The sequence below is a fragment of the Mangifera indica genome, chromosome 6 (genome assembly GCF_011075055.1).
Source record: "Mangifera indica cultivar Alphonso chromosome 6, CATAS_Mindica_2.1, whole genome shotgun sequence".
Taxonomy (NCBI): Eukaryota; Viridiplantae; Streptophyta; class Magnoliopsida; order Sapindales; family Anacardiaceae; genus Mangifera; species Mangifera indica.
This window is the reverse complement of record NC_058142.1, coordinates 9,697,660-9,718,884: the sequence shown is the minus strand read 5'-3', so window position 1 is coordinate 9,718,884 and position 21,225 is coordinate 9,697,660. Positions and strand designations below refer to the sequence as shown.

The following is a 21,225-nucleotide window of genomic DNA, read 5'->3' as shown; positions in this document are numbered from 1 at the left end:
CGCCTATAGTAATCAACTAATTCTAGAAAACGTTTAACTTCTGTAACACTAGTAGGTTATTGCTAATTCACCATAACTTCAATCTTAGAAGGGTCAACACTAATTCCGTCTTTAGTTACCATATGACTAAAAAACACTACCTTGTCTATCCAAAACTCAAACTTCTTAGGTTTTACATAAAGTCTTTTTTCTTGTAGGGCCTGCAAAACAATCCCTAAATGTTCTTCATGTTCTTCCTTACTCATAAAGAAAACCAATATATCATTTATGAGCACAATAACAAATTGATCCAGATAACTTTGAAATACTTTATTCATCAATTCCATAAAAGTTGTTGGAACATTAGTTAACCCGAAAGACGTAACTAAAAATTCATAGTGCCCATAATGAGTATGAAAAGCTGTCTTTGGTATATCATGAAGCTTAATCTTCAATTGATGGTAGCCTAATCGTAGATCAATCTTTGAAAACACTGTTGCACCTTGTAACTGATCAAATAGGTCATCGATTTAAAGGAGAGGATACTTATTTTTTATAGTGACCTAGTTCAGTTGACGATAATCAATGCATAATCTCATAGGCCCATCATTTTTCTTCACAAACAATGCAAGAGCACCGCAAGGTGAAACACTAGGGCAGATGAATCCTTTCTCTAATAACTCTTGCAATCAAACCTTCAACTCTTTTAACTCCTAGGGTGCCATCCTATATGAAGCTTTATAAATTGGAGTAGTCCCAGGTAGTAAGTCAATTGTAAATTCAATCTCTCAATTAAAAGATAAACTAGGTATGTCTTACGAAAACACATGGACATTCTCTAACTATTGGAATATCCTCAAGTCTCACCTCTTCATTCTTATTAGCCATCACACAAGCCACAAATCCTCCACACCCTTTATTTATCATCTTTATAGCTCTAACTATAGAAATCAACATGTTATAAGAACTTTGTGCCCCTTGAAAGCAAAATTCTCTCTTTTGAAAAATGAAAAATAACCTCCTTGGTAAAATAATTAATATTTGCATGATACTTTGCTAACCAATTCATCCCTAGAATGACATCAAAGTCATACATCTCTAAGGGTAAAAGATCTACATGAAATTTTGTACCCCCAAGGAAAATTTCACAAGACTTATAAACAAAATCAATCCAAACACAAACACCTAAAGGAGTAACAATTAACAAATGGTATTTTAGTGGCTTAAAGGATTTCTCAAAATGACAAGTCAAAACACATGACACAAAAGAATGAATTGCACTTAAGTCAATTAAAGCTTTAGCTTTCTTAAAAAATAAAGATAATGTACCTAACACCACATCATTGGAAGCCTTAACATCTTACCTAGGCCTGACAAATACTTGTACTTGACTTGCTTCTTGTTTTGACCTTAAACATTTTGAACATCAAAAGTACCACATCTCTTCGGACAATCTCTAACCAAATGCCCTATTTGTCCATAGTTAAAACAAGCTTCAGTCTTTCTGTAACGTTCTCTTGGATTAATACATTTGTTAATTTTTAATCTAGATCAAAAACTTTCATCTTAAATTCATCACACAAACAAAAACACAAATTTGTCTTTAATTCACCGCACAAACAAGAATAAAAATTTTTATCAATAATTCATCACATAATTAAGGACGAACTTTTTTGTCTCTGATTTACCATACAATCAAAGACAAAAGAAAAAAAAATTATCTCTAACTCATTCCACAATTAAGGGCAAAATTTTATCTCCAATTTATTTCATAATCAAAGATGAAAAATTTTGTCCTTAATTTAACATACAATAAGAACGAAAAATTTTACTCTCAATTCACCACAAAAACAATGATTAAATATTTTAACACTAATTTTCTACACAAATAAGGACAAATTTTTTTGTCTAAAAAGTAGTCATTAGAGTAGATAAATATGCTATTTTTGGGGTGAAATATAGTTATCTGAGATAAAATCTAATTGGTTTATAGATAAAAATTCTCATCTCAAAATGTTTATCACTTTATAACAGAACAACATTTTGTTTATACTGACTTAAAATATTAAATTAATTGTTTATTCTTTGTCTGTGTTTGGTTAGTGAGAAATATCTGTCTTTCCCGCACATAAGTGCAATGATTAGAATAAAACCATGTCTATCCAAATAAATTATATAAGAAAATAACGTTTCATAAAATTTTCATTGAACGTACAATTGTAAGTTTTCGAAAAAGAACTATCCACTTGGACAAACATAACTCTCACCTTTGTCAATTGTTTACATGTTATCAACGAAGTATTTTGAACATTTTTCAGGGCCCCTGCATATGTACCAAAAATCAATTAATGGTTGACTTGTGATATGTTGATATAGAATTAAGGTGGTGGTATCATAGAAGCTATTTGTTTAAGCACATAAGACAAGATAGCATTAAGGAGAAAACATGAAATGTTGAACAGAAATTTTATTGAAATGATTTAAATTAAAACTAGAAATCAACAACAATCTCAAGCATACGTGCTTCAGAATCTCTTTATTTTACTGGGAAAATGAAATACTAGCATCACCCCTTTATTTAATTAGACCTATCCTGCATACGTTAATTAATATTCCTTATTGATTTAAAGATTAAACAGCATCTCAACATTGTAATGAGGTCCTGTGACATCTTTTGGTCCTCTCCACATTAGCTCCGCTAGTTGAAAGTTGGCTCTATCAGAAGTATGGCCTCCATCAAAAAACACATACTCATTCCTATCATCGCATAAATTGAAAGGTTCCTCTGTACTACTGCAACCATGTCCGTTCAGAGCTCCGGTGCCACAGCATGCAACATTCCCTACCTTGAAACCTGCGGATCAACAAAAGCAACAATAAATTTAGTAATCACGGCAGTAAATTAAAGATGATCAACTGAGATTTTTAGTTTTGTTTAAAAAATGAATAATTGATTACCGTATTCTGTGGGATGAAGAGTTCTATTACGAAGAGCATTATAGTAATCGAACAATGCATATTTGAAATCAGGGTGTTTATGCGCAAATTGCTCCAGGACAGTGGATAGGAAACTGTTGTGTAATGTTGCATGCCTCATGAATCTCTCAACACAATCAACCTCTATTTCATTGGTTCTCTCTCTCACATCTGGCATGCAACCCAATGGTCCAACATTTTGGAAGCCGATTTTCCTTGCTCCTAGATCATAAAATTCCTACATAAATCACAATATTTATATGTATTTGTTAGAAGTTAAATTTGTTCTCCACCGTCAAATTGTTGGATGGTTCTATATATATATTACTGGTTGCACGTAAACGTCCCACGCAGACCTATTTTTTAATTTGTACATAAGTTACACGTAACAAAGGGTTAGGGTACATCTTACTTCGAGTGCAGCTGTTAATTTACTGAGCACCTGTCCTGTTAAGACGTGATTCAAAGGATTGGGCAGATTTTATGCTTAGTTGTTTACAGTTTGTTTCAGTCAATTACATAGTGTGTGTTGTTGTTGATAATAATCTGGTAGTGGCTGTAGTGGACCTTTGTTAGTGACGGAGTGTTCCGAAAGTCTTGGTTTATTGTTTTAAGCTTTTATATATATATAGGCAGTTCACGTTTTTAGTTCAAGAATGTACCAGCTATTTTATTAATAAAAGCATCTGCTTCTTTTTATTGCTGCCTGCATTATTCCTGTTTTATTACTCTGTTTAATTTTATTTCCAACAAATTTGGTATCAGAGCAGGTTTGGTCTTTTGGGCAAAAGAGTAAAAATACGTGAGGCTTGGCTCTATTAGGCATTTGAGTTTGAAGAGTGATATAGAGAGATTAATGGCGGCAGCTGGGTTTTCTTCCTCTCAACCGCTTATACCGATTTTCAATGGTGAGAAGTATGAGTGGTGGAGCATTAAGATAAAGACATTGCTCAGATCGCAGGGGCTGTGGGACTTGGTGGAGTATGGGTTCATTGATATATTAGAACCTAATGAAGAAGAGGAGGAACGTCTGAAAGAAATCAAAGAGAGGGATGCCAAAGCACTGTTCATTATCCAGCAAGCAGTCCATGAGACTATTTTCTCACGGATTGCAGCGGCAACCACATCAAAGGAAGCATGGTCAATTCTGCAGAAGGAATTCCAAGGTGGTTCAAAAGTCATAGTAGTGAGATTGCAATCACTACGACGTGAATTTGAAACTTTGGTTATGAAGAATGATGAATCAGTTGCTGATTTTTTGTCAAGAGCAATGGCAATAGTCAGTCAAATGCGCTCTTACGGTGAGCGAATTTCAGATGAGACGATCGTTGCAAAAGTATTGAGAAGCTTGACTCCAAAATTTGACCATGTGGTAGCTACTATAGAAGAAGCTAAAGATTTGACAATTCTTTACGTTGATGAATTGATGGGATCTCTTCAAGCTCATGAGTCAAGAATCAATAGATCACTTGAAAAGAAAGAAGAGAAGGCATTTCAAGTGAAGGAAACAACCACCAAATATGGAGACAATGACTATTCAGCAAGCAGAGGTCGAGGAAGAGGCGGATATCGTGGTCGTGGTCGTGGTCGCTTTAACGGCAGAGGCAGAGGAAGGAATGAAGGGCAAAGACAGTCCAATGAGCAAGGAAACACAAAGCGTGACATTCAATGTTATCATTGCAAGGGATATGGGCATATAAAAGCTGATTGTTGGTACAAAAATCAGAAGATGAATTTTGCAGCAGAAAATGAAGAAGAAAATAATCTTTTTATGGCTTGTATTGATACTAACTATAAACCAAGTGATTTGTGTTTTGTAGACAGCAGTTGTTCGAACCATATGACAGGCACCAAATCTCTGTTCCAGGAGCTTGATGAGACGCAAAGGATAAAAGTGCAGCTTGGCAACAAAAAGGAGATGCAAGTTGCAGGAAAAGGCATGGTAGGAGTTGACACTAGCCATGACAAAGTAAAAGTGTTAAACAACGTTCAATTTGTACCTGATTTGGGATACAATTTATTGAGTGTTGGACAATTGATAGCAGGTGGATATTCTGTTTTATTTGATGACAATACATGTGTCATTAAAAATAAGAAATCAGGCCAAAAGGTTCAGATCATCATGACTTCAAACAAGATGTTCCCATTAGATGTTTCTAACATGGAGAATTTTGCTCTCGCTGCAAGTGCAAAGGATGACTCAAAGCTATGGCATTTGAGGTATGGGCATCTCAATATTAAGGGCCTGAAATTGTTAAGTGATAAAGGTATGGTTCATGGACTACCGAAAATTGGCTCAATTAATTTATGTGAAGGGTGCATTTATGGAAAACAAACTAGGAAGTCCTTTCCTATTGGAAAAGCTTGGAGAGCTTCAAAATGTCTAGAATTAATTCATGCAGATTTATGTGGGCCTATGCAAACTAAGTCCTTGGGTGGGAGTCGTTATTTCTTGCTATTTACTGATGATTTTAGTCGTATGAGTTGGGTTTATTTTTTGGAAAGCAAGTCAGAAACTTTTGAAAAGTTCCAAAAATTTAAGGTTATGGTGGAAAAGCAAAGTGACTGCCACATCAAAGTTCTTCGCACAAATAGAGGTGGAGAGTTCATGTCCAAAGAATTTAATTTGTTTTGTGAAGAAAATGGCATCCATAGGGAGTTAACAACTCCATACACTCCAGAGCAAAATGGTGTCGTTGAGTGAAAAAATCGAACCATTGTGGAGATGGCAAGAAGCATGTTACAAACAAGAGGACTTTCAAACCACTTTTGGGCAGAAGCTGTAGCAACATCTGTCTATGTGCTGAATCTCTCACCAACAAGGGCTGTCATGAATCAAACTCCATATGAAGCTTGGCGTAGAAGGAGACCAATTGTAAGTCATTTACGAGTCTTTGGGTGTGTTGCTTATGCTTTGATAAATTCTCAAGTTCGTCAAAAGCTTGATGAAAAATCTGAAAAATGCATTTTTATTGGTTATTGTACTCAATCCAAAGCATATAGATTGTATAACCCTCTTAGTGGCAAGATTTCAATTAGTAGGGATGTAGTATTTGATGAAAATGCAAGCTGGGATTGGAGTAAAGAACAAGTACAACAAGAGATTCCTATGTCTGTTGAAATCTCTTCAGATAAAAGACAAGAACCAATTCCTACAAATACACTCGCTACGGCATCAGCAAGCTCATCAACTTTAGCAACACCAAACAGAAATTTTCCATCCACAACTCTTGAAGAGTCTTCAGATGAGACACCACCAAGGAAGAATAGATCTTTGACTGATATATATGCATCTTGTCAGTTTGCTCTTACTGTTTCAGATCCTATAAATTATGAAGAAGCAGCTGAAAAAGAAGAGTGGCAGAAAGCAATGGTGGAAGAGATGAACGCTATTAAAAAAAATAAAACATGGGAGATGGTTGACTTACCGGAAGGCAAAAATGCAATTGGTTTGAAGTGGGTGTTCAAGACAAAATTTGTTGCAGATGGAAGTATACAAAAACACAAAGCTCGTCTTGTGGCGAAAGGATATGCGCAACAATATGGTGTTGATTTCGAAGAAACCTTTTCTCCGGTAGCTCGATTTGAAACGGTAAGACTTGTTCTAGCTTTGGCTGCACAACTACAATGGCCTGTTTATCAATTTGATGTCAAGTCGGCATTCCTTAATGGAGATTTACAAGAAGAGGTCTATGTAGCACAGCCTGAAGGTTTCATAAAGGAGGGCAATGCAACAAAGGTGTACAAGTTGAAAAAGGTGTTATATGGATTGAAGCAGGCTCCACGAGCTTGGTATAGCAAGATCGATGGATATTTTCAAAAAGAGGAGTACATGAGAAGTGAGAATGAGCCCACCTTGTATGTGAAAAAGGAAGGTAAAAATGATTTCATCATTGTTTGTCTTTATGTTGATGATATCATTTATACTAGTTCCTCTAGTTCTCTTGTGGATGAGTTTAAGTCTCAAATGATGAATAAATTTGAGATGTCGGATATGGGTTTATTGCATTATTTCCTTGGCCTTGAAGTCTATCAAGCTGAAGATGGAATTTTTATTTCACAAAGGAAATATGCCAGGGACCTCCTCAATAAATTTGGCATGCTTAATTGCAAGCTTGCAGCTACACCCATGAATATTAATGAAAAATTGCAGCATGAAGATGGAGTAGAAATGGCAGATGTTAGGAAATTCAGAAGCTTGGTTAGAGGCTTGATTTATTTAACGCACACCCGACCCGATATTGCATTTCCTGTTGGTGTTATTTCTAGGTTTATGCATCAACCTTCAAAGGTTCATTATGGAGCAGCAAAGCGGGTCTTGCGTTATATTGCTGGAACTATGGAGTATGGAATTTGGTACTTTAAAGCTTTCAATTTCAGATTATGCGGGTTCACGGATAGTGATTGGGCAAGTTCGTTGAATGATCGACGAAACATTTCGGCTAATGTTTTCACTCTAGGATCAGGAGTGATCACTTGGAGCTCAAAGAAGCAAGCAACGGTGGCGTTGTCGACCTCCGAAGCTGAGTATGTGGCAGCAACTTCAGCAGCTTGTCAAGCCATTTGGCTAAGGAGAGTGTTGGCTGAACTTCAACAAGAACAAGAAGGACCAACAGACATATTTTGTGACAACAAAGCAACGATCTCCATGACAAAGAATCCAACATTTCACAGCAGAACAAAGCATATCGAGCTACGTCACCATTTCATTCGTGACCTCGTTGCAAAGGAGGAGATAGTCATGAAGTACTGTAACACCGATGAGCAGTTGGCAGACATACTTACGAAGGCCTTATCACAGGAGAAATTCTACTACTTTAGAAGATTGCTTGGTGTATGCAACTTTGAATCAAGGGGGAGTGTTAAGACGTGATTCAAAGGATTGGGCAGATTTTATGCTTAGTTGTTTACAGTTTGTTTCAGTCAATTACATAGTGGGTGTTGTTGCTGCTAATAATCTGGTAGTGGCTGTAGTGGACCTTTGTTAGTGACGGAGTGTTCCGAAAGTCTTGGTTTATTGTTTTAAGCTTTTATATATATATAGGCAGTTCACGTTTTTAGTTCAAGAATGTACCAGCTATTTTATTAATAAAAGCATCTGCTTCTTTTTATTGCTGCCTGCATTATTCCTGTTTTATTACTCTGTTTAATTTTATTTCCAACATGTCCTACATGTTCAACCTGCTCGGAAAGAGACGGATCTCTTGTCATGTTATAAATGACGTAATCGTTTCCTCCGATGCTAAACAAGAACACCGATCTGTGCAGAAGACTTTCGGCTTCCTCGTGACCCAATTTCTGTTGTAGTTGTTTCGCGAAGGTCTTGAAATATTCTAGTTGCTCTTCAAGGTTAATCTGAAAAAGTACATCATTAAATATATATGCTGAAGTCATGCGCAATGAAGACGAAAAGAAGAAGACATTACCGCCTTTTTATTAAAGCCAAGAACACCAGATCCGGCTGAAGCAAAGTTGACGCCATCAACAAATTAACCCCCTTCCTCCAGGTATGGTACTGGTAGTCTCAATGTTGCATTAATTGCTGATGCAAATAATCAAAAGTCCAGATTCATTTTATTACATTAATGTCTTCCCAAAGGATTTTATGAAAAGTCGTCTTTTTTTCTAAATTTCTTAAATGCTTTATTACACATGTAAACAAAAATGCATGGCTTACGTACGCACCAATGAAGTCAGGGACTAGGCGGCCATCAGAGATTCTTCCTGTGGGCTTGTGAAAGAAGGTGATCCCGTAGGGCCAAACGCTCCCCGTAGTGTTTACCCCTTTATTCCAGGGAAGATATTGATTGTTGCCTGTATCAAAGAGTGAATCCCCAACGACAATCAAGAGCTTATGATTCTTAATATCATAGCATTGCATTGGGCTGAAAAGGGTTACATAAATTGTAACTGTTAAGTAGAGAACAAACTTGCTTCGAGTTGCCATGACTCAATACACAACTGAACACTTTGGTTAATTTTCTTGCTTTCATGCCTTCCTTCTTGCTAATATTTATAGTGCTGTTCTGCTGTTGAATCTTTCAAAAATAATCTCCGCAAAATCATCACGTGGTTTTTATGTTTGATAGCTAGGCTAGATTCCTGCCATAATTTAGGGTGCCAGAAAGGATTCTACATGTAAAATAGTCAAGGAAGACACCATTTTATTTTCTCAAGATTATGCAATTGGATTTTTAAGTATCATGCATATACAACTTGCTAAAAATAGTATTTCATTTGCATGTGCTCTTACGTTAATATTATCCTCTCTCTATATGATTGGTCGGTGAACACCAATGTTAAATTCATTTAACTAACTACTTGAAGGTGACCTTATGTATGTAAAATGAAGCAGAAAAAGGATTTGAATAAACATTTACCTGATGGCCAAGAATCATAGTTAATATTGTTTTTCATGTGTGTGTGTGTATATATATATATATATATATATATATATATATATATATATATTCGATTCTCTAATCAGAAAAGGATTTAAGCTGACATTTACTTCAATATGAATTGTTGTAATAACCTAACAAACTTTCTCCCGTTATCAATTTCTGCAGAGAATTCTTACTGGTTTTTGGTGCAGCCAATGTTATTGAACAAAGTAGCACGAGAATTTTTTTTTTTTTTTATGATGATCTTCACAGCTTCACTTTCAACATGGTCATTCAGTTGATCGCATTTGTCTTCCATATGGTGTTCCTATATCATGTTATAACAAGACCTTCTCCTTCACTATAAATTAAAATTAAATTTAAAGAAACAATAAGCATCAATATTTTGAGAGAATTTTAAACCGTGTTCTAAAATAGAAATGAGATTGAAAAGGAATGGAACAAAACTATCTATTCGATTGGTACAATGAATTATATTCATTCAAAGAACATGAGCAGATAGTTTCATTGATATATTCTGATTGTGAAAACAAACAAAATATGCTTGAACACGGAGTGATGATCTCACATTTCTTTACCGTTATGTTGGGCCACTGTTCATGGTTGACAACTTACGAATTAAATGTCTTCACACGGAGAGCAAGGTAGTATATTAAACTTATTTTCCCCGTGGGTGCTTACGATTACGAATTAACAATTTTAACTGTTGTTCTGACCTAACCGTCTTCTACTTTAACCACTATCTTTTATAAAATTATTATTATTATTATTTTTAAAAAGACTACTCATCATTAACATCGACTTTCTACCAAGTATTTTTTTTATTCGACCATATCAGTTCTAATCTAATATAATATAGTCTAATACCTCACGTTTTTCCTTCGAAAGTTGACTTTTTAATCAGTTTGAGTATAATGTGTGCCATGGTAATACGCTGATCAACCCAATAGTTAGAATTTTGAAATATGTAAGTTTAGACGTATATGCAAAGGCGGTCCCTTCACTGGCTAACATCTAATTGTCCAAGCATGGATGCTTGATAATTTATTTCCCCATATACCACGATGCTTTCAATAGGCAAGGCCGCAAGTCTGAACATTGGATTCACTTTTGAATCATGGATGCTTGTGAAAAGCATGCTGAAAACTAGGATGAAGAGCTGTTGGTGGTAAAAAATTTAGGTATTAACAATGTTTTCACCGTTATCCATGATCTTTGATAAATTTGTAGCTATTCTAATGAACATGATATTTGCAAAGTTTTGAATTGAATGACACTATGAACCAAAAGAGAAAATCAAAGGCAATAGTAATCAATCTCAAGACACACAATTTTTACGTGCTTTGGTAATGTGTCTATTGATGTCCACGAAAACATTGTTCTTTTGTTAAAATCAAAAGAAAATTAGTGTAAAAACTTTTATATAAGATAAAATAGGGTTTTTCTTTTATATTGGAACAAAAAATACAGTAATATCCCATCTTAAATTTTTCAATTCACTCGATAGAATGAATGTTCCTCTTGATAGAACACCCATTTTCCTTTGTCAACAATGCTCATTCTAAAACTTCTTCAATTAGGACACTTGTTCATGTATGATGGAACACTCGTGCCATCAATCCTAAAAGTTAAGTGAAACACTTTTGAGTATAAGCTATATTTTTAACAATATTCACCTTTGTGAATATTAATTACACCCTTAGAAGACTCGCTCAACCTTGAAAAACATGCACCTTCACCTAAATCTCCAACCTGTAACTACTTAGCAAGTGGTGACTTGGAGAAAGTTTAAACAATGCTTGAACTTCTCCAATGGTAGCACCTCTGTCAACATGCATATTGCATTGTCTTTGTTGTGCACCTTCAATAATAGAACTCACATGAAGAAATCAACTGTAGAACCTTATGATACTTCATAGCAATGTGTTTTGGTTCTTGCATGGTACACTTGATTCTTTTGATAACATTTTGGCACTATGATTGACATAGTGTAAATCAAAGGCTTGTTCATCAAATCCAAAATCTAACGTTAACCCCTTTAACTATAATGCTTCATTAGCTTCCTCTAGTACTACAATGTATTTAGCCTCTCAGAAAAACAGATCTCCAAATATTTGGACCATTTGCCGATGTAAATATATTGCCGATAGTAGATTTCCTATAGTTTATATTTTTACCATAACCTGAATTTACATATCAAACTACAGAACCTGCAATGCCAAATGTTCCAAAACAAATCTCATAATCAATCACACCTCACAAATATTAGGGAATCCTTTTAACTGCTTGCCAATGTTCCTTTCTCGAATTAGCCACAAACATTTTAACTACACTAACTATGTGTGTTGAATCTGGCTTGATGCAAACTATTATATGCATCAAACACCTATGTATTCTGAATGGTTGATGATGAATATATGATGATTTGTATTACAATAGCATTTTTATATAACACCCTTCTCTAGAAGTACTACCCTTTACAGAAAGATGTCACTACTTTGACTAATTGAGTATGCATTCATGTAAAACCTTATCATTCAAAATACATCAAACTAAAATTTGACTACATAAATAGAATGAAATCATCATTATAAAAATGCCATCAATTGCTCTATGCCTACTGACCATCGTTCACCCTATAACTATTGTGATCACTTGTACTTGCACACATAAAAGTCGAAGAGTAAGTGACAAAATACTTAATAAGTAATAATTCTACTGTTAATTTATATATAATCCTTAAAATGTCCTTGACTTGACCCATGCCATACCAACTGTTGGTCAAGCTTCATATTATCGGTTCCTCTAGTTTTGTGAAGGGTAATGTTACGTTTTGCTCGAAGTGCACATATCGACAAGTAGTATAATAGATACTGATTCCACAGGGATTGAGATATTGACTTCTAATTTGTTTTGAAGCTTATATTAACTAAGGAGACCATTCAAATAAAAGGCTTGTACTGTAAGAATACGTCTACTACTACTTCTTAAATTATTAGAACTAAATCTGCAATCAATTGAAGCAATAGGCAAAATACAACTATAACACTACTACTAAGTTCGTACAATAAGAGAAATCTAGGACTTCGGGTTTGACCAAGGATCTCGTATAAATCTGTAGATTGAATAAAACTATTAAAGTAATCATGATGTTTTTTTGATTGATTTTCCTTATTTTAGTTCAACATCAAATCCGCTTCTTTCTTGATTCTTTGATACAGATGGGGATTTGTTTTCTGTTCCTTTCGTATGTATCAACCTTCTCCTAATGTGATTGGGATATTTTTGTGATTTCTTTTGATTTCTTCTTTCCTCAAAAATCTTCCCTAATTTTCGTTCCCTTTTCATACAAACAAAAATAAAGCAATTAATAAAATATCTAGAAATATTAATATTAATTAATTAAAATCCTAAACTAATTTATTACTAAATACAAAAATTTATGTTTTTAGAAATTATATATGGACGTACGTTTTGACTATAACATATTCCCCTAAAGTTAAACTTTAGGACTTCAGGTTTGACTGATGATATTGTGTAAATTTGTAGATTGAGTAAAACTGTTAAAATAATCGTGATGTTTTTGTGATTGATTTTCCTTATTTCAATTCAACATCAAATCTGCTCCTTTCTTGATTCTTTGATACAGTTGGGGATTTGTTTTCCGTTCCTTTCTTACGTATCAACCTTCTCCTAATGCGGTTGGGATGTTTTTGTGATTTCTTTCAATTTCTTCTTCTTTCCTCAAAATTTTTTACTATTTTTTGTTTGTTCTTCCTACCAACGAAAATAAAACAATTAATAAAATATCTAGAAATATTAATATTAATTAATTAAAATCCTAAACTAATTTATTATTAAATACAAAAATTTATGCTTTTAGACACTGTATATGGGCATACATGTTAACAATAACAATTCCCCTAAAGTTAAACTTTTGCTTGTCCTTGAGTAAATCAAAACTTGTAAAATGTGGAGAATATTCAACTACATAGCTTTTGTCCCCCTTAAGCTCAGGTAATTGTACAACCAATGAAAATATAATTTTTTTAAGGCTTTTCCTGTAAAGGCTTAGACTCCCCAGCATGCGAATACAACTTGGTTTTCTGCTTAACTATCTTAACTGGTCCCAAGAATTTCCTTTACACAACCTCTATGTTCGGTTTTGTTCCACTACAGATTGAGTATATGTACAGCTTGTTCCCTATCATGACCTCTATGAGCTATTGCGACCTAGAACTCATAGGCAAGACTGCATTTCCAATTTGCACTATTGTAGGTTTATATTTCATGGAATCAATCAGGTCTTTTTGATGGTTGTAGCATGACTTGAAGGTGATTGACTTTTGAATGAGCTTGATAAGAGACTTTTATTTTTCAAACACATGGTTGTCTTCCGTTAGTCGGAATCCGGGCACTCATATTCTTGATTGTGAGGAATAGTTTCTTCTTTTGTAATAAAAATGTCTTTTTCTTTTCTGCCGTTCTTTAATCTCCTTCCCTACTTCTTTTTTTATTTTTTGAATCAGTTCCCCCAAAATTATTTTCTTCTCCGTATCACGGTATTTTTTGTATTGAAGCCTTTTTTTATTGTTCTTCATGTTGTACTCCTTTTTAACATATTATTAGGGTACAATGTCTTTCTTCTTTTCAAGGTTGACTCTTATGTGATCAGGGTATGATTTTAATTAGTCAAAGTAGGCAAATGAGGGTTATGAAAGAATCATCTATGCAACGTTTTTATGTGTAATTTATTAGGCTCAAAAGGGCTGGCAAGTGTTTATGTAAATATGGGAATAGTGGAAAATTACATAAGAACAAACTTTTTAGGCTTCGAAAAAAGGTGCCTGCATCATTTTCCTCTTGTTACAAATTCCTATGATTTCACCTCAAAAGGTTGTACAATCGAATTCTAAGACTTGTGGGGTTCTAGTTAGGGTACTTGACATGCATAAACTCTCTATAAGTAAGCATTCACATCCCTATCAGTCAGCCATATTCAAGTTGTCCTTAGTAGGAAATTACCAATCTTGCTTTCTTCTTTGTTAGTCTTTAACACTTTTGAAACTTATACCCTTTAGAAGCAAGAAAGCGTTTTCTCGAAAATTTTTGGCTGTAGTATTTTCCTGGCCTTAAGGTTCTTTGAACCCCTGTAGAAAACACTTTTATAATGATATGCAGGTTAGTGTAGAATTTGCAACCATATGTATACGCGTGTTAATTGTGGTCATGTGTTTCCTGTGCTCCTATCTAAAAACAAAACACACACACACAAACAGAGACACGCCTATTTGGTTATCCGTCTATGTTTGGTTAGTGAGAAATATCTGTTATCAACGTAGTATTTTGAACATTATTCATGGTCCCTGCATATGTACCAAAAATCAATTAATGGTTGACCTGTGATAGGTTGATATAGTATTAAGGTGGTGGTATCATAGAAACTATTTGTTTAAGCACATAAGACAAGATAGCATTAAGGAGAAAACTTGAAATGTTGAACAGAAATTTTATTGAAATGATTTAAACTAAAACTAGAAATCAACAACAATCTCAAGCATATGTGCTTCAGAATCTCTTTGTTTTTCTGGGAAAATGACATACTAGCATCACCCCTTTATTTAATTAGACCTATCCTGCATACATTAATTAATATTCCTTATTGATTTAAAGATTAAACAGCATCTCAACATTGTAATGAGGTCCTGTGACATCTTTTGGTCCTCTCCACATTAGCTCCGCTAGTTGAAAGTTTGCTCTATCAGAAGTATGGCCTCCATCAAAAAACACATACTCATTCCTATCATCGCATAAATTGAAAGGTTCCTCTGTACTACTGCAACCATGTCCGTTCAGAGCTCCGGTGCCACAGCATGCAACATTCCCTACCTTGAAACCTGCGGATCAACAAAAGCAACAACAAATTTAGTAATCACAGCAGTAAATTAAAGATGATCAACTGAGATTTTTAGTTTTGTTTAAAAATGAATAATTGATTACCGTATTCTGTGGGATGAAGAGTTCTATTACGAAGAGCATTATAGTAATCGAACAATGCATATTTGAAATCAGGGTGTTTATGAGCAAATTGCTCCAGGACAGTGGATAGGAAACTGTTGTGTAATGTTGCATGCCTCATGAATCTCTCAACACAATCAACCTCTATTTCATTGGTTCTCTCTCTCACATCTGGCATGCAACCCAATGGTCCGACATTTTGGAAGCCAATTTTCCTTGCCCCTAGAGCATAAAATTCCTACATAAATCACAATATATATATGTATTTGTTAGAAGTTAAATTTGTTCCCCATCGCCAAATTGTTGGATGGTTCTACATATATATTACTGGTTGCACGTAAACTTCCTACGTAGACCTATTTTTTAGTATGTACATAAGTTACACGTAACAAAGGGTTAGGATACATCTTACTTCGAGTGCAGCTGTTAAATTACCGAGCACCTGTCCTACATGTTCAACCTGCTCGGAAAGAGACGGATCTCTTCTCATGTTATAAATGACGTAATCGTTTCCTCCGGTGCTAAACAAGAACACCGATCTGTGCAGAAGACTTTCGGCTTCCTCGTGACCCAATTTCTGTTGTAGTTGTTTCGCGAAGGTCTTGAAATATTCTAGTTGCTCTTCAAGGTTAATCTGAAAAAGTACATTATTAAATATATATGCTGAAGTCATGCGCAATGAAGACGAAAAGAAGAAGACTTTACCGCCTTTTTATTAAAACCAAGAACACCAGATCCGGCTGAAGCAAAGTTGACGCCATCAACAAATTCACCCCCTTCCTCCAGGTATGGTACTGGTAGTCTCAATGTTGCATTAATTGCTGAAGCAAATAATCAAAAGTCCAGATTCATTTATTACATTAATGTCTTCCCAAAGGATTTTATGAAAAGTCGTCTTTTTTTCTAAATTTCTTAAATGCTTTATTGCACATGTAAACAAAAATGCATAGCTTACGTACGCACCAATGAAGTCAGGGACTAGGCGGCCATCAGAGATTCTTCCTGTGGGCTTGTGAAAGAAGGTGATCCCGTAGGGCCAAACACTCCCCGTAGTGTTTACCCCTTTATTCCAGGGAAGATATTGATTGTTGCCTGTATCAAAGAGTGAATCCCCAATGACAATCAAGAGCTTATGATTCTTAATATCATAGCATTGCATTGGGCTGAAAAGGGTTACATAAATTGTAACTGTTAAGTAGAGAACAAACTTGCTTCGAGTTGCCATGACTCAATACACAACTGAACACTTTGGTTAATTTTCTTGCTTTCTTGCCTTCCCTCTTGCTAGTATTTATAGTGCTGTTCTGCTGTTGAATCTTGCAAAAATAATCTCTGCAAAATCATCACGTGGTTTTTATGTTTGATAGCTAGGCTAGATTCCTGCCATAATTTAAGGTGCCAGAAAGGATTCTACATGTAAAATAGTCAAGGAAGACACCATTTTATTTCCTCAAGATTATGCAGTTGGATTTTTATGTATCATGCATATACAACTTGCTAAAAATAGTATTTCATTTGCATGTGCTCTTACGTTAATATTATCCTCTCTCTATATGATTGGTCGGTGAACACCAATGTTAAATTCATTTAACTAACTACTTGAAGGTGACCTTATGCATGTAAAATGAATCAGAAAAAGGGTTTGAATTGACGTTTACCTGATGGCCAAGAATCATAGTTAATATTGTTTTTCGTGTGTGTGTGTATATATATATATATATTTGATTCTCTAATCAAAAAAGGCTTTAAGTTGACATTTACTTCAATATGAATTGTTGTAATAACCTAAAAAACTTTCTCCCGTTATCAATTTCTGCGGATAATTTTTTTTTGGTATGATATTCTTCGCAGCTTCACTTTCAACATAGTCATACAATTGATCGCGTTTATTTTCCATATGGTGTTCCCATATCATGTTATAACAAAACTTTCTGCTTCACTATAAATTAAAATTAAATTTAAAGAAACAGTAATAATCATTATTTTTAGAGAATTTTAAACCGTGTTCTAAAATAGAAATGAGATTGAAAAGGAATGGAATAAAACTACCTATTGGTCTGTTTCATGTTGAGAATTCGATTGCTACAATGAATTATATTCATTCAAAGAACAACAGTAGATAGTTTCCTCGATATATTCTGATTGTGAAAACAAACAAAATATGCTTGAACACGGAGTGATGATCTCACATTTCTTTACCGTTATGTTGGGCCACTGTTCATGGTTGACAACTTATGAATTAAATGTCTTCACACGGAGAACAAAGATAATATATTAAACTCGTTTTCTTCGTGGGTGCTAACGATTACGAATTAACAATTTTAACTGTTGTTCTAACCTAACCTTCTTCTACTTTAATCACTATCTTTGATAAAATTAATTTAAAAAAAAAATAAAAGACTACTCATCAGTCCATCTCATCATTATCATCGACTTTCTACCAAGTATTTTTTTTATCCGATCATATCAATTCTAATCTAATATAATATAGCCTAGTACCTCACGTTTTTCCTTCGAAAGTTGACTTTTTAATCAGTTTGAGTATAATGTGTGCCATGGTAATACGCTGATCAACCTAGTAGTTAGAATTTTGAAATAAGGATCCAACATTAATATGTAAGTTTAGACGTATATGTATAGGCGGTCCCTTCACTGGCTTACATCTAATTGTCCAAGCATGGATGCTTGATAATTTATTTCCCCATCTACCACGATGCTTTCAACAGGCAAGGCCGCAAGTCTGAACATTGGATTCACTTTTAAATAATGCACGCTTGTGAAAAGCACGCTGAAAAGTAAGCACTACAAGAAAAGGAGCACCGAAGCAAGACTCGGTCAATTCAGTCATGTATGTCTAGCTTAATGACATCAACTGCAGTTTTATGGTTAGACTTCTTCTCTTTATGATGACCTCCTTACATGGCTAGACGGACGACCTTGCCATTGTCGTTGGATCGCACAAATAAATTGTCAGCATATTAGATTGTGCGCAAATTAACTGATCTCCTATTGCATTAACATCTTCTCTATGCACTTTTTGTAAATATTTTGTTGGGTAATATAAACTAGCCTATCTAAAACATTCTGAGAGGTTATCGAACCTTGTCACAGTCTCGACATGCATACATGAAATATGAGAAAGTTGAAATTTCTCATAGTCGTATGTCTAGTTCAAAATATCAACGAGGGACAACTGCTGTTGCAAATTATATACTTTGTATCTGTGGACGTTGATCGATTTAACTACCATATTGATAGATTTATGCATATGTCCAACAATCTTGTCCTCCACCCAATGTAATAAAAAATAAATAAAATAAAAACTAATTTTAGTCAAATATACCTGTCAGGTTTCACCTATTGTAAAATCAATGTTGTATTGTACTCATAAGAAACTTAACTAATATCGTGATAGGTAAATTACGAGTAGTCCTTGTCAAAGTATTTAAGGATTCAATAATATTGGTCGTCATAATGTTATACTGCCATCTTCCAAAGTAGGCGTGTGCCCATTTGTCATACCTAATATTGGCCAAATAGATTTTATTGTGACATTTACTTAGGTAATTCTACTTATGAGAAATTCAAAGTTAGTGATGTGATATGCCTTAATAACTGTCCAAAATAATTTTTCAATATGTTTGGTTATTTTGAACTCTGTACATATGTTATTTTTTATATAATAGTTACAAAAATCATGATGGACATGAGACATTAGGTTTACCACCAATGCAATGATTGAATGATGTCGATTAGAAATAATGGCCAAGTCTAAAACATTGTTAATGCATATACGTAGGCCCCTTGAGAACGAAGTCTACATCTCTATTCTCTCCTTGTGCTCAATATTAAAGGTCGATGGAAAAATTTGATTATTGTCATCTTTCGCAACAACAATTAAAAGAGACCTAAGGTACTTTTCCTTTAAATGTGAAGCGTTAATGTAAATTACTGGGCAACAAAATTGTTGGAACCCCTTTATCGATCAACCTAAAGCCATGAAGAAAAATTGAAACTTATTTTCCATATCGATATCAATATGTGTTATAACTCCTAGGTTCTTTAGCTTCAAATTGTAACAATACTCATGTGAGAGCATGAAAGACTCCTCTGGAGACCCTCGTAATGCATTTATTACATATGTTTTGACACGCCACGCTTGTGTGTATGAAATATCGATCTTGTACCTATCTGCCCTATTAAAAATAATTTTCTTTGGTCGATAGATGTGATCAACCACAAACTTTGATTTGAAAATGTTCCCCAATGACTCTGCATCTGTCTATCTATAATGTGGTAATATTTGATCCCGTAGACAAGTTTGTACGTCATCCATACACTGTAACACCCAGTAGTCTCCATTCTTCTCCTTTTTTGCTCGTGTTTGCCATTGGCATTATTCATGTACATATTGAATCTCATACAATGTCATATTAGAGTAACCAACTTTCTATTGAATACTTGCCTTTAACGTATATTTGTGAAATAATATTTTCAATTCTGCATTCGAATTACTTTTAAATGGTTGTCTCTTTGTGCTTTATGATTACTAATATCCACATTCACAACATTAACAAAGAACTCAGGAACCCACTAAAACGTATTGGAATTATGAATGTGACTTGTATATGTTCTAATATCTATAGAGCCATGACGTCTTACATTACACTCGACCTCGTTATTATAAGCATTGGTTTGACTTCTTCTAACATCTTGGCTTGGTACATAATACATGTCATCACCATCATCAAGCCTAAAAAATTCATCATTATCGTCATCATCATCATTCCCCTTAACATCATAATCCTCATCTACATAGTCATCACTATTATCATCATCACCATGATTCATACCATACTCTTGAAACTTTATGGTTGTGCCCAATTGTATGTCGGATGATCTTCCATTTCTTCCTCATGAAACTCTTCGTCTTGTTGATTGTGTCTCTTCCTTCAATAAGACTCTTGGTAACATAAATTTTTATCGATCTTTGTAAACTTCTTGCTACCATTATCACATACTTACGATCATCATCATCTACAATCTTAAATAGACCCACCAATGCATCACCAAAGATAAATATGTGGACTTTTAATTAAATTTGATCAATTCTAAGACGATAGCATATTTTCATCATAAATCGTTTGAAATCAACACTTATGTCAATGCAGATTAGTCTTTTATTCCCACCGACATATCTCATTACATTGTATTGCCCTCCAAAACGAATCTTAAATGTAGGTTTTTTCTTTTTTTGTTTAAAATAAGCTTGCAACGTAAAGTAAATAAACTTGGATGATAAATTGCAAATTCACATCGCAGAAAAAATGGGTAGGCGAGATTACAGGTTAACTCGTTCTTTAGTCAAGATTTAGATCTCAGTTATATTAACATAAATTTACCATAAATAATCTACTTTATCTAGTATACAATATTTGATTTTCAAATGTTAAACAAAAAATATGTAAGATAATATGTATGAATCAACACTGACCTAGATTAGGATGAGTTTTCAGTAAGATTTCTGAAAAAAAATTTGTTTTTTAGTGTTCAAATGGTCAACTCTTCCTTGTGTTTATAAGGTTGAAGACAAAGGTAGTTTAGTTATTCAACTAACTTTGTGATATAAATATTTAGTATGCAAAAAGTGTGGTAAATTTGTATAGGTGAGCCCTTTTTATGGCAAAATTTTCAATTTTCCCATTTTTAGTGTGAATACAAACGAAATACGCTTTAAAAGGGATTAGATGATTTGACATTTCTTAACTCTTATGTTAGGCCGCTTTTCATTAAAGGTAATTTCAAATTAAAAAGACAATACATGAATTAAATATCTTCACACATAGAA

At 34.2% G+C, this 21,225-nt stretch overlaps 2 protein-coding genes across 2 annotated transcripts; both read right to left on the bottom strand.

Annotated features, from left to right (window-relative positions):
• Window positions 1-2,603: 2,603 nt before the first annotated feature.
• LOC123219647 (GDSL esterase/lipase 1-like) lies at window positions 2,604-3,133 on the bottom strand. The gene is made up of 2 exons (XM_044641649.1): window positions 2,938-3,133; window positions 2,604-2,833 (listed from the first exon to the last, which is right to left on the bottom strand). The coding sequence occupies exons 1-2, from the start codon at window positions 3,131-3,133 to the stop codon at window positions 2,604-2,606; spliced, it is 426 nt and encodes a 141-aa protein (XP_044497584.1).
• Window positions 3,134-15,327: 12,194 nt separating this feature from the next.
• On the bottom strand, window positions 15,328-20,228 carry LOC123219646 (GDSL esterase/lipase 5-like). Its single transcript, XM_044641647.1, has 5 exons — window positions 20,045-20,228; window positions 16,341-16,469; window positions 16,083-16,198; window positions 15,790-16,011; window positions 15,328-15,615 (listed from the first exon to the last, which is right to left on the bottom strand). The coding sequence occupies exons 1-5, from the start codon at window positions 20,226-20,228 to the stop codon at window positions 15,328-15,330; spliced, it is 939 nt and encodes a 312-aa protein (XP_044497582.1).
• Between the last annotated feature and the right edge of the window lie 997 nt (window positions 20,229-21,225).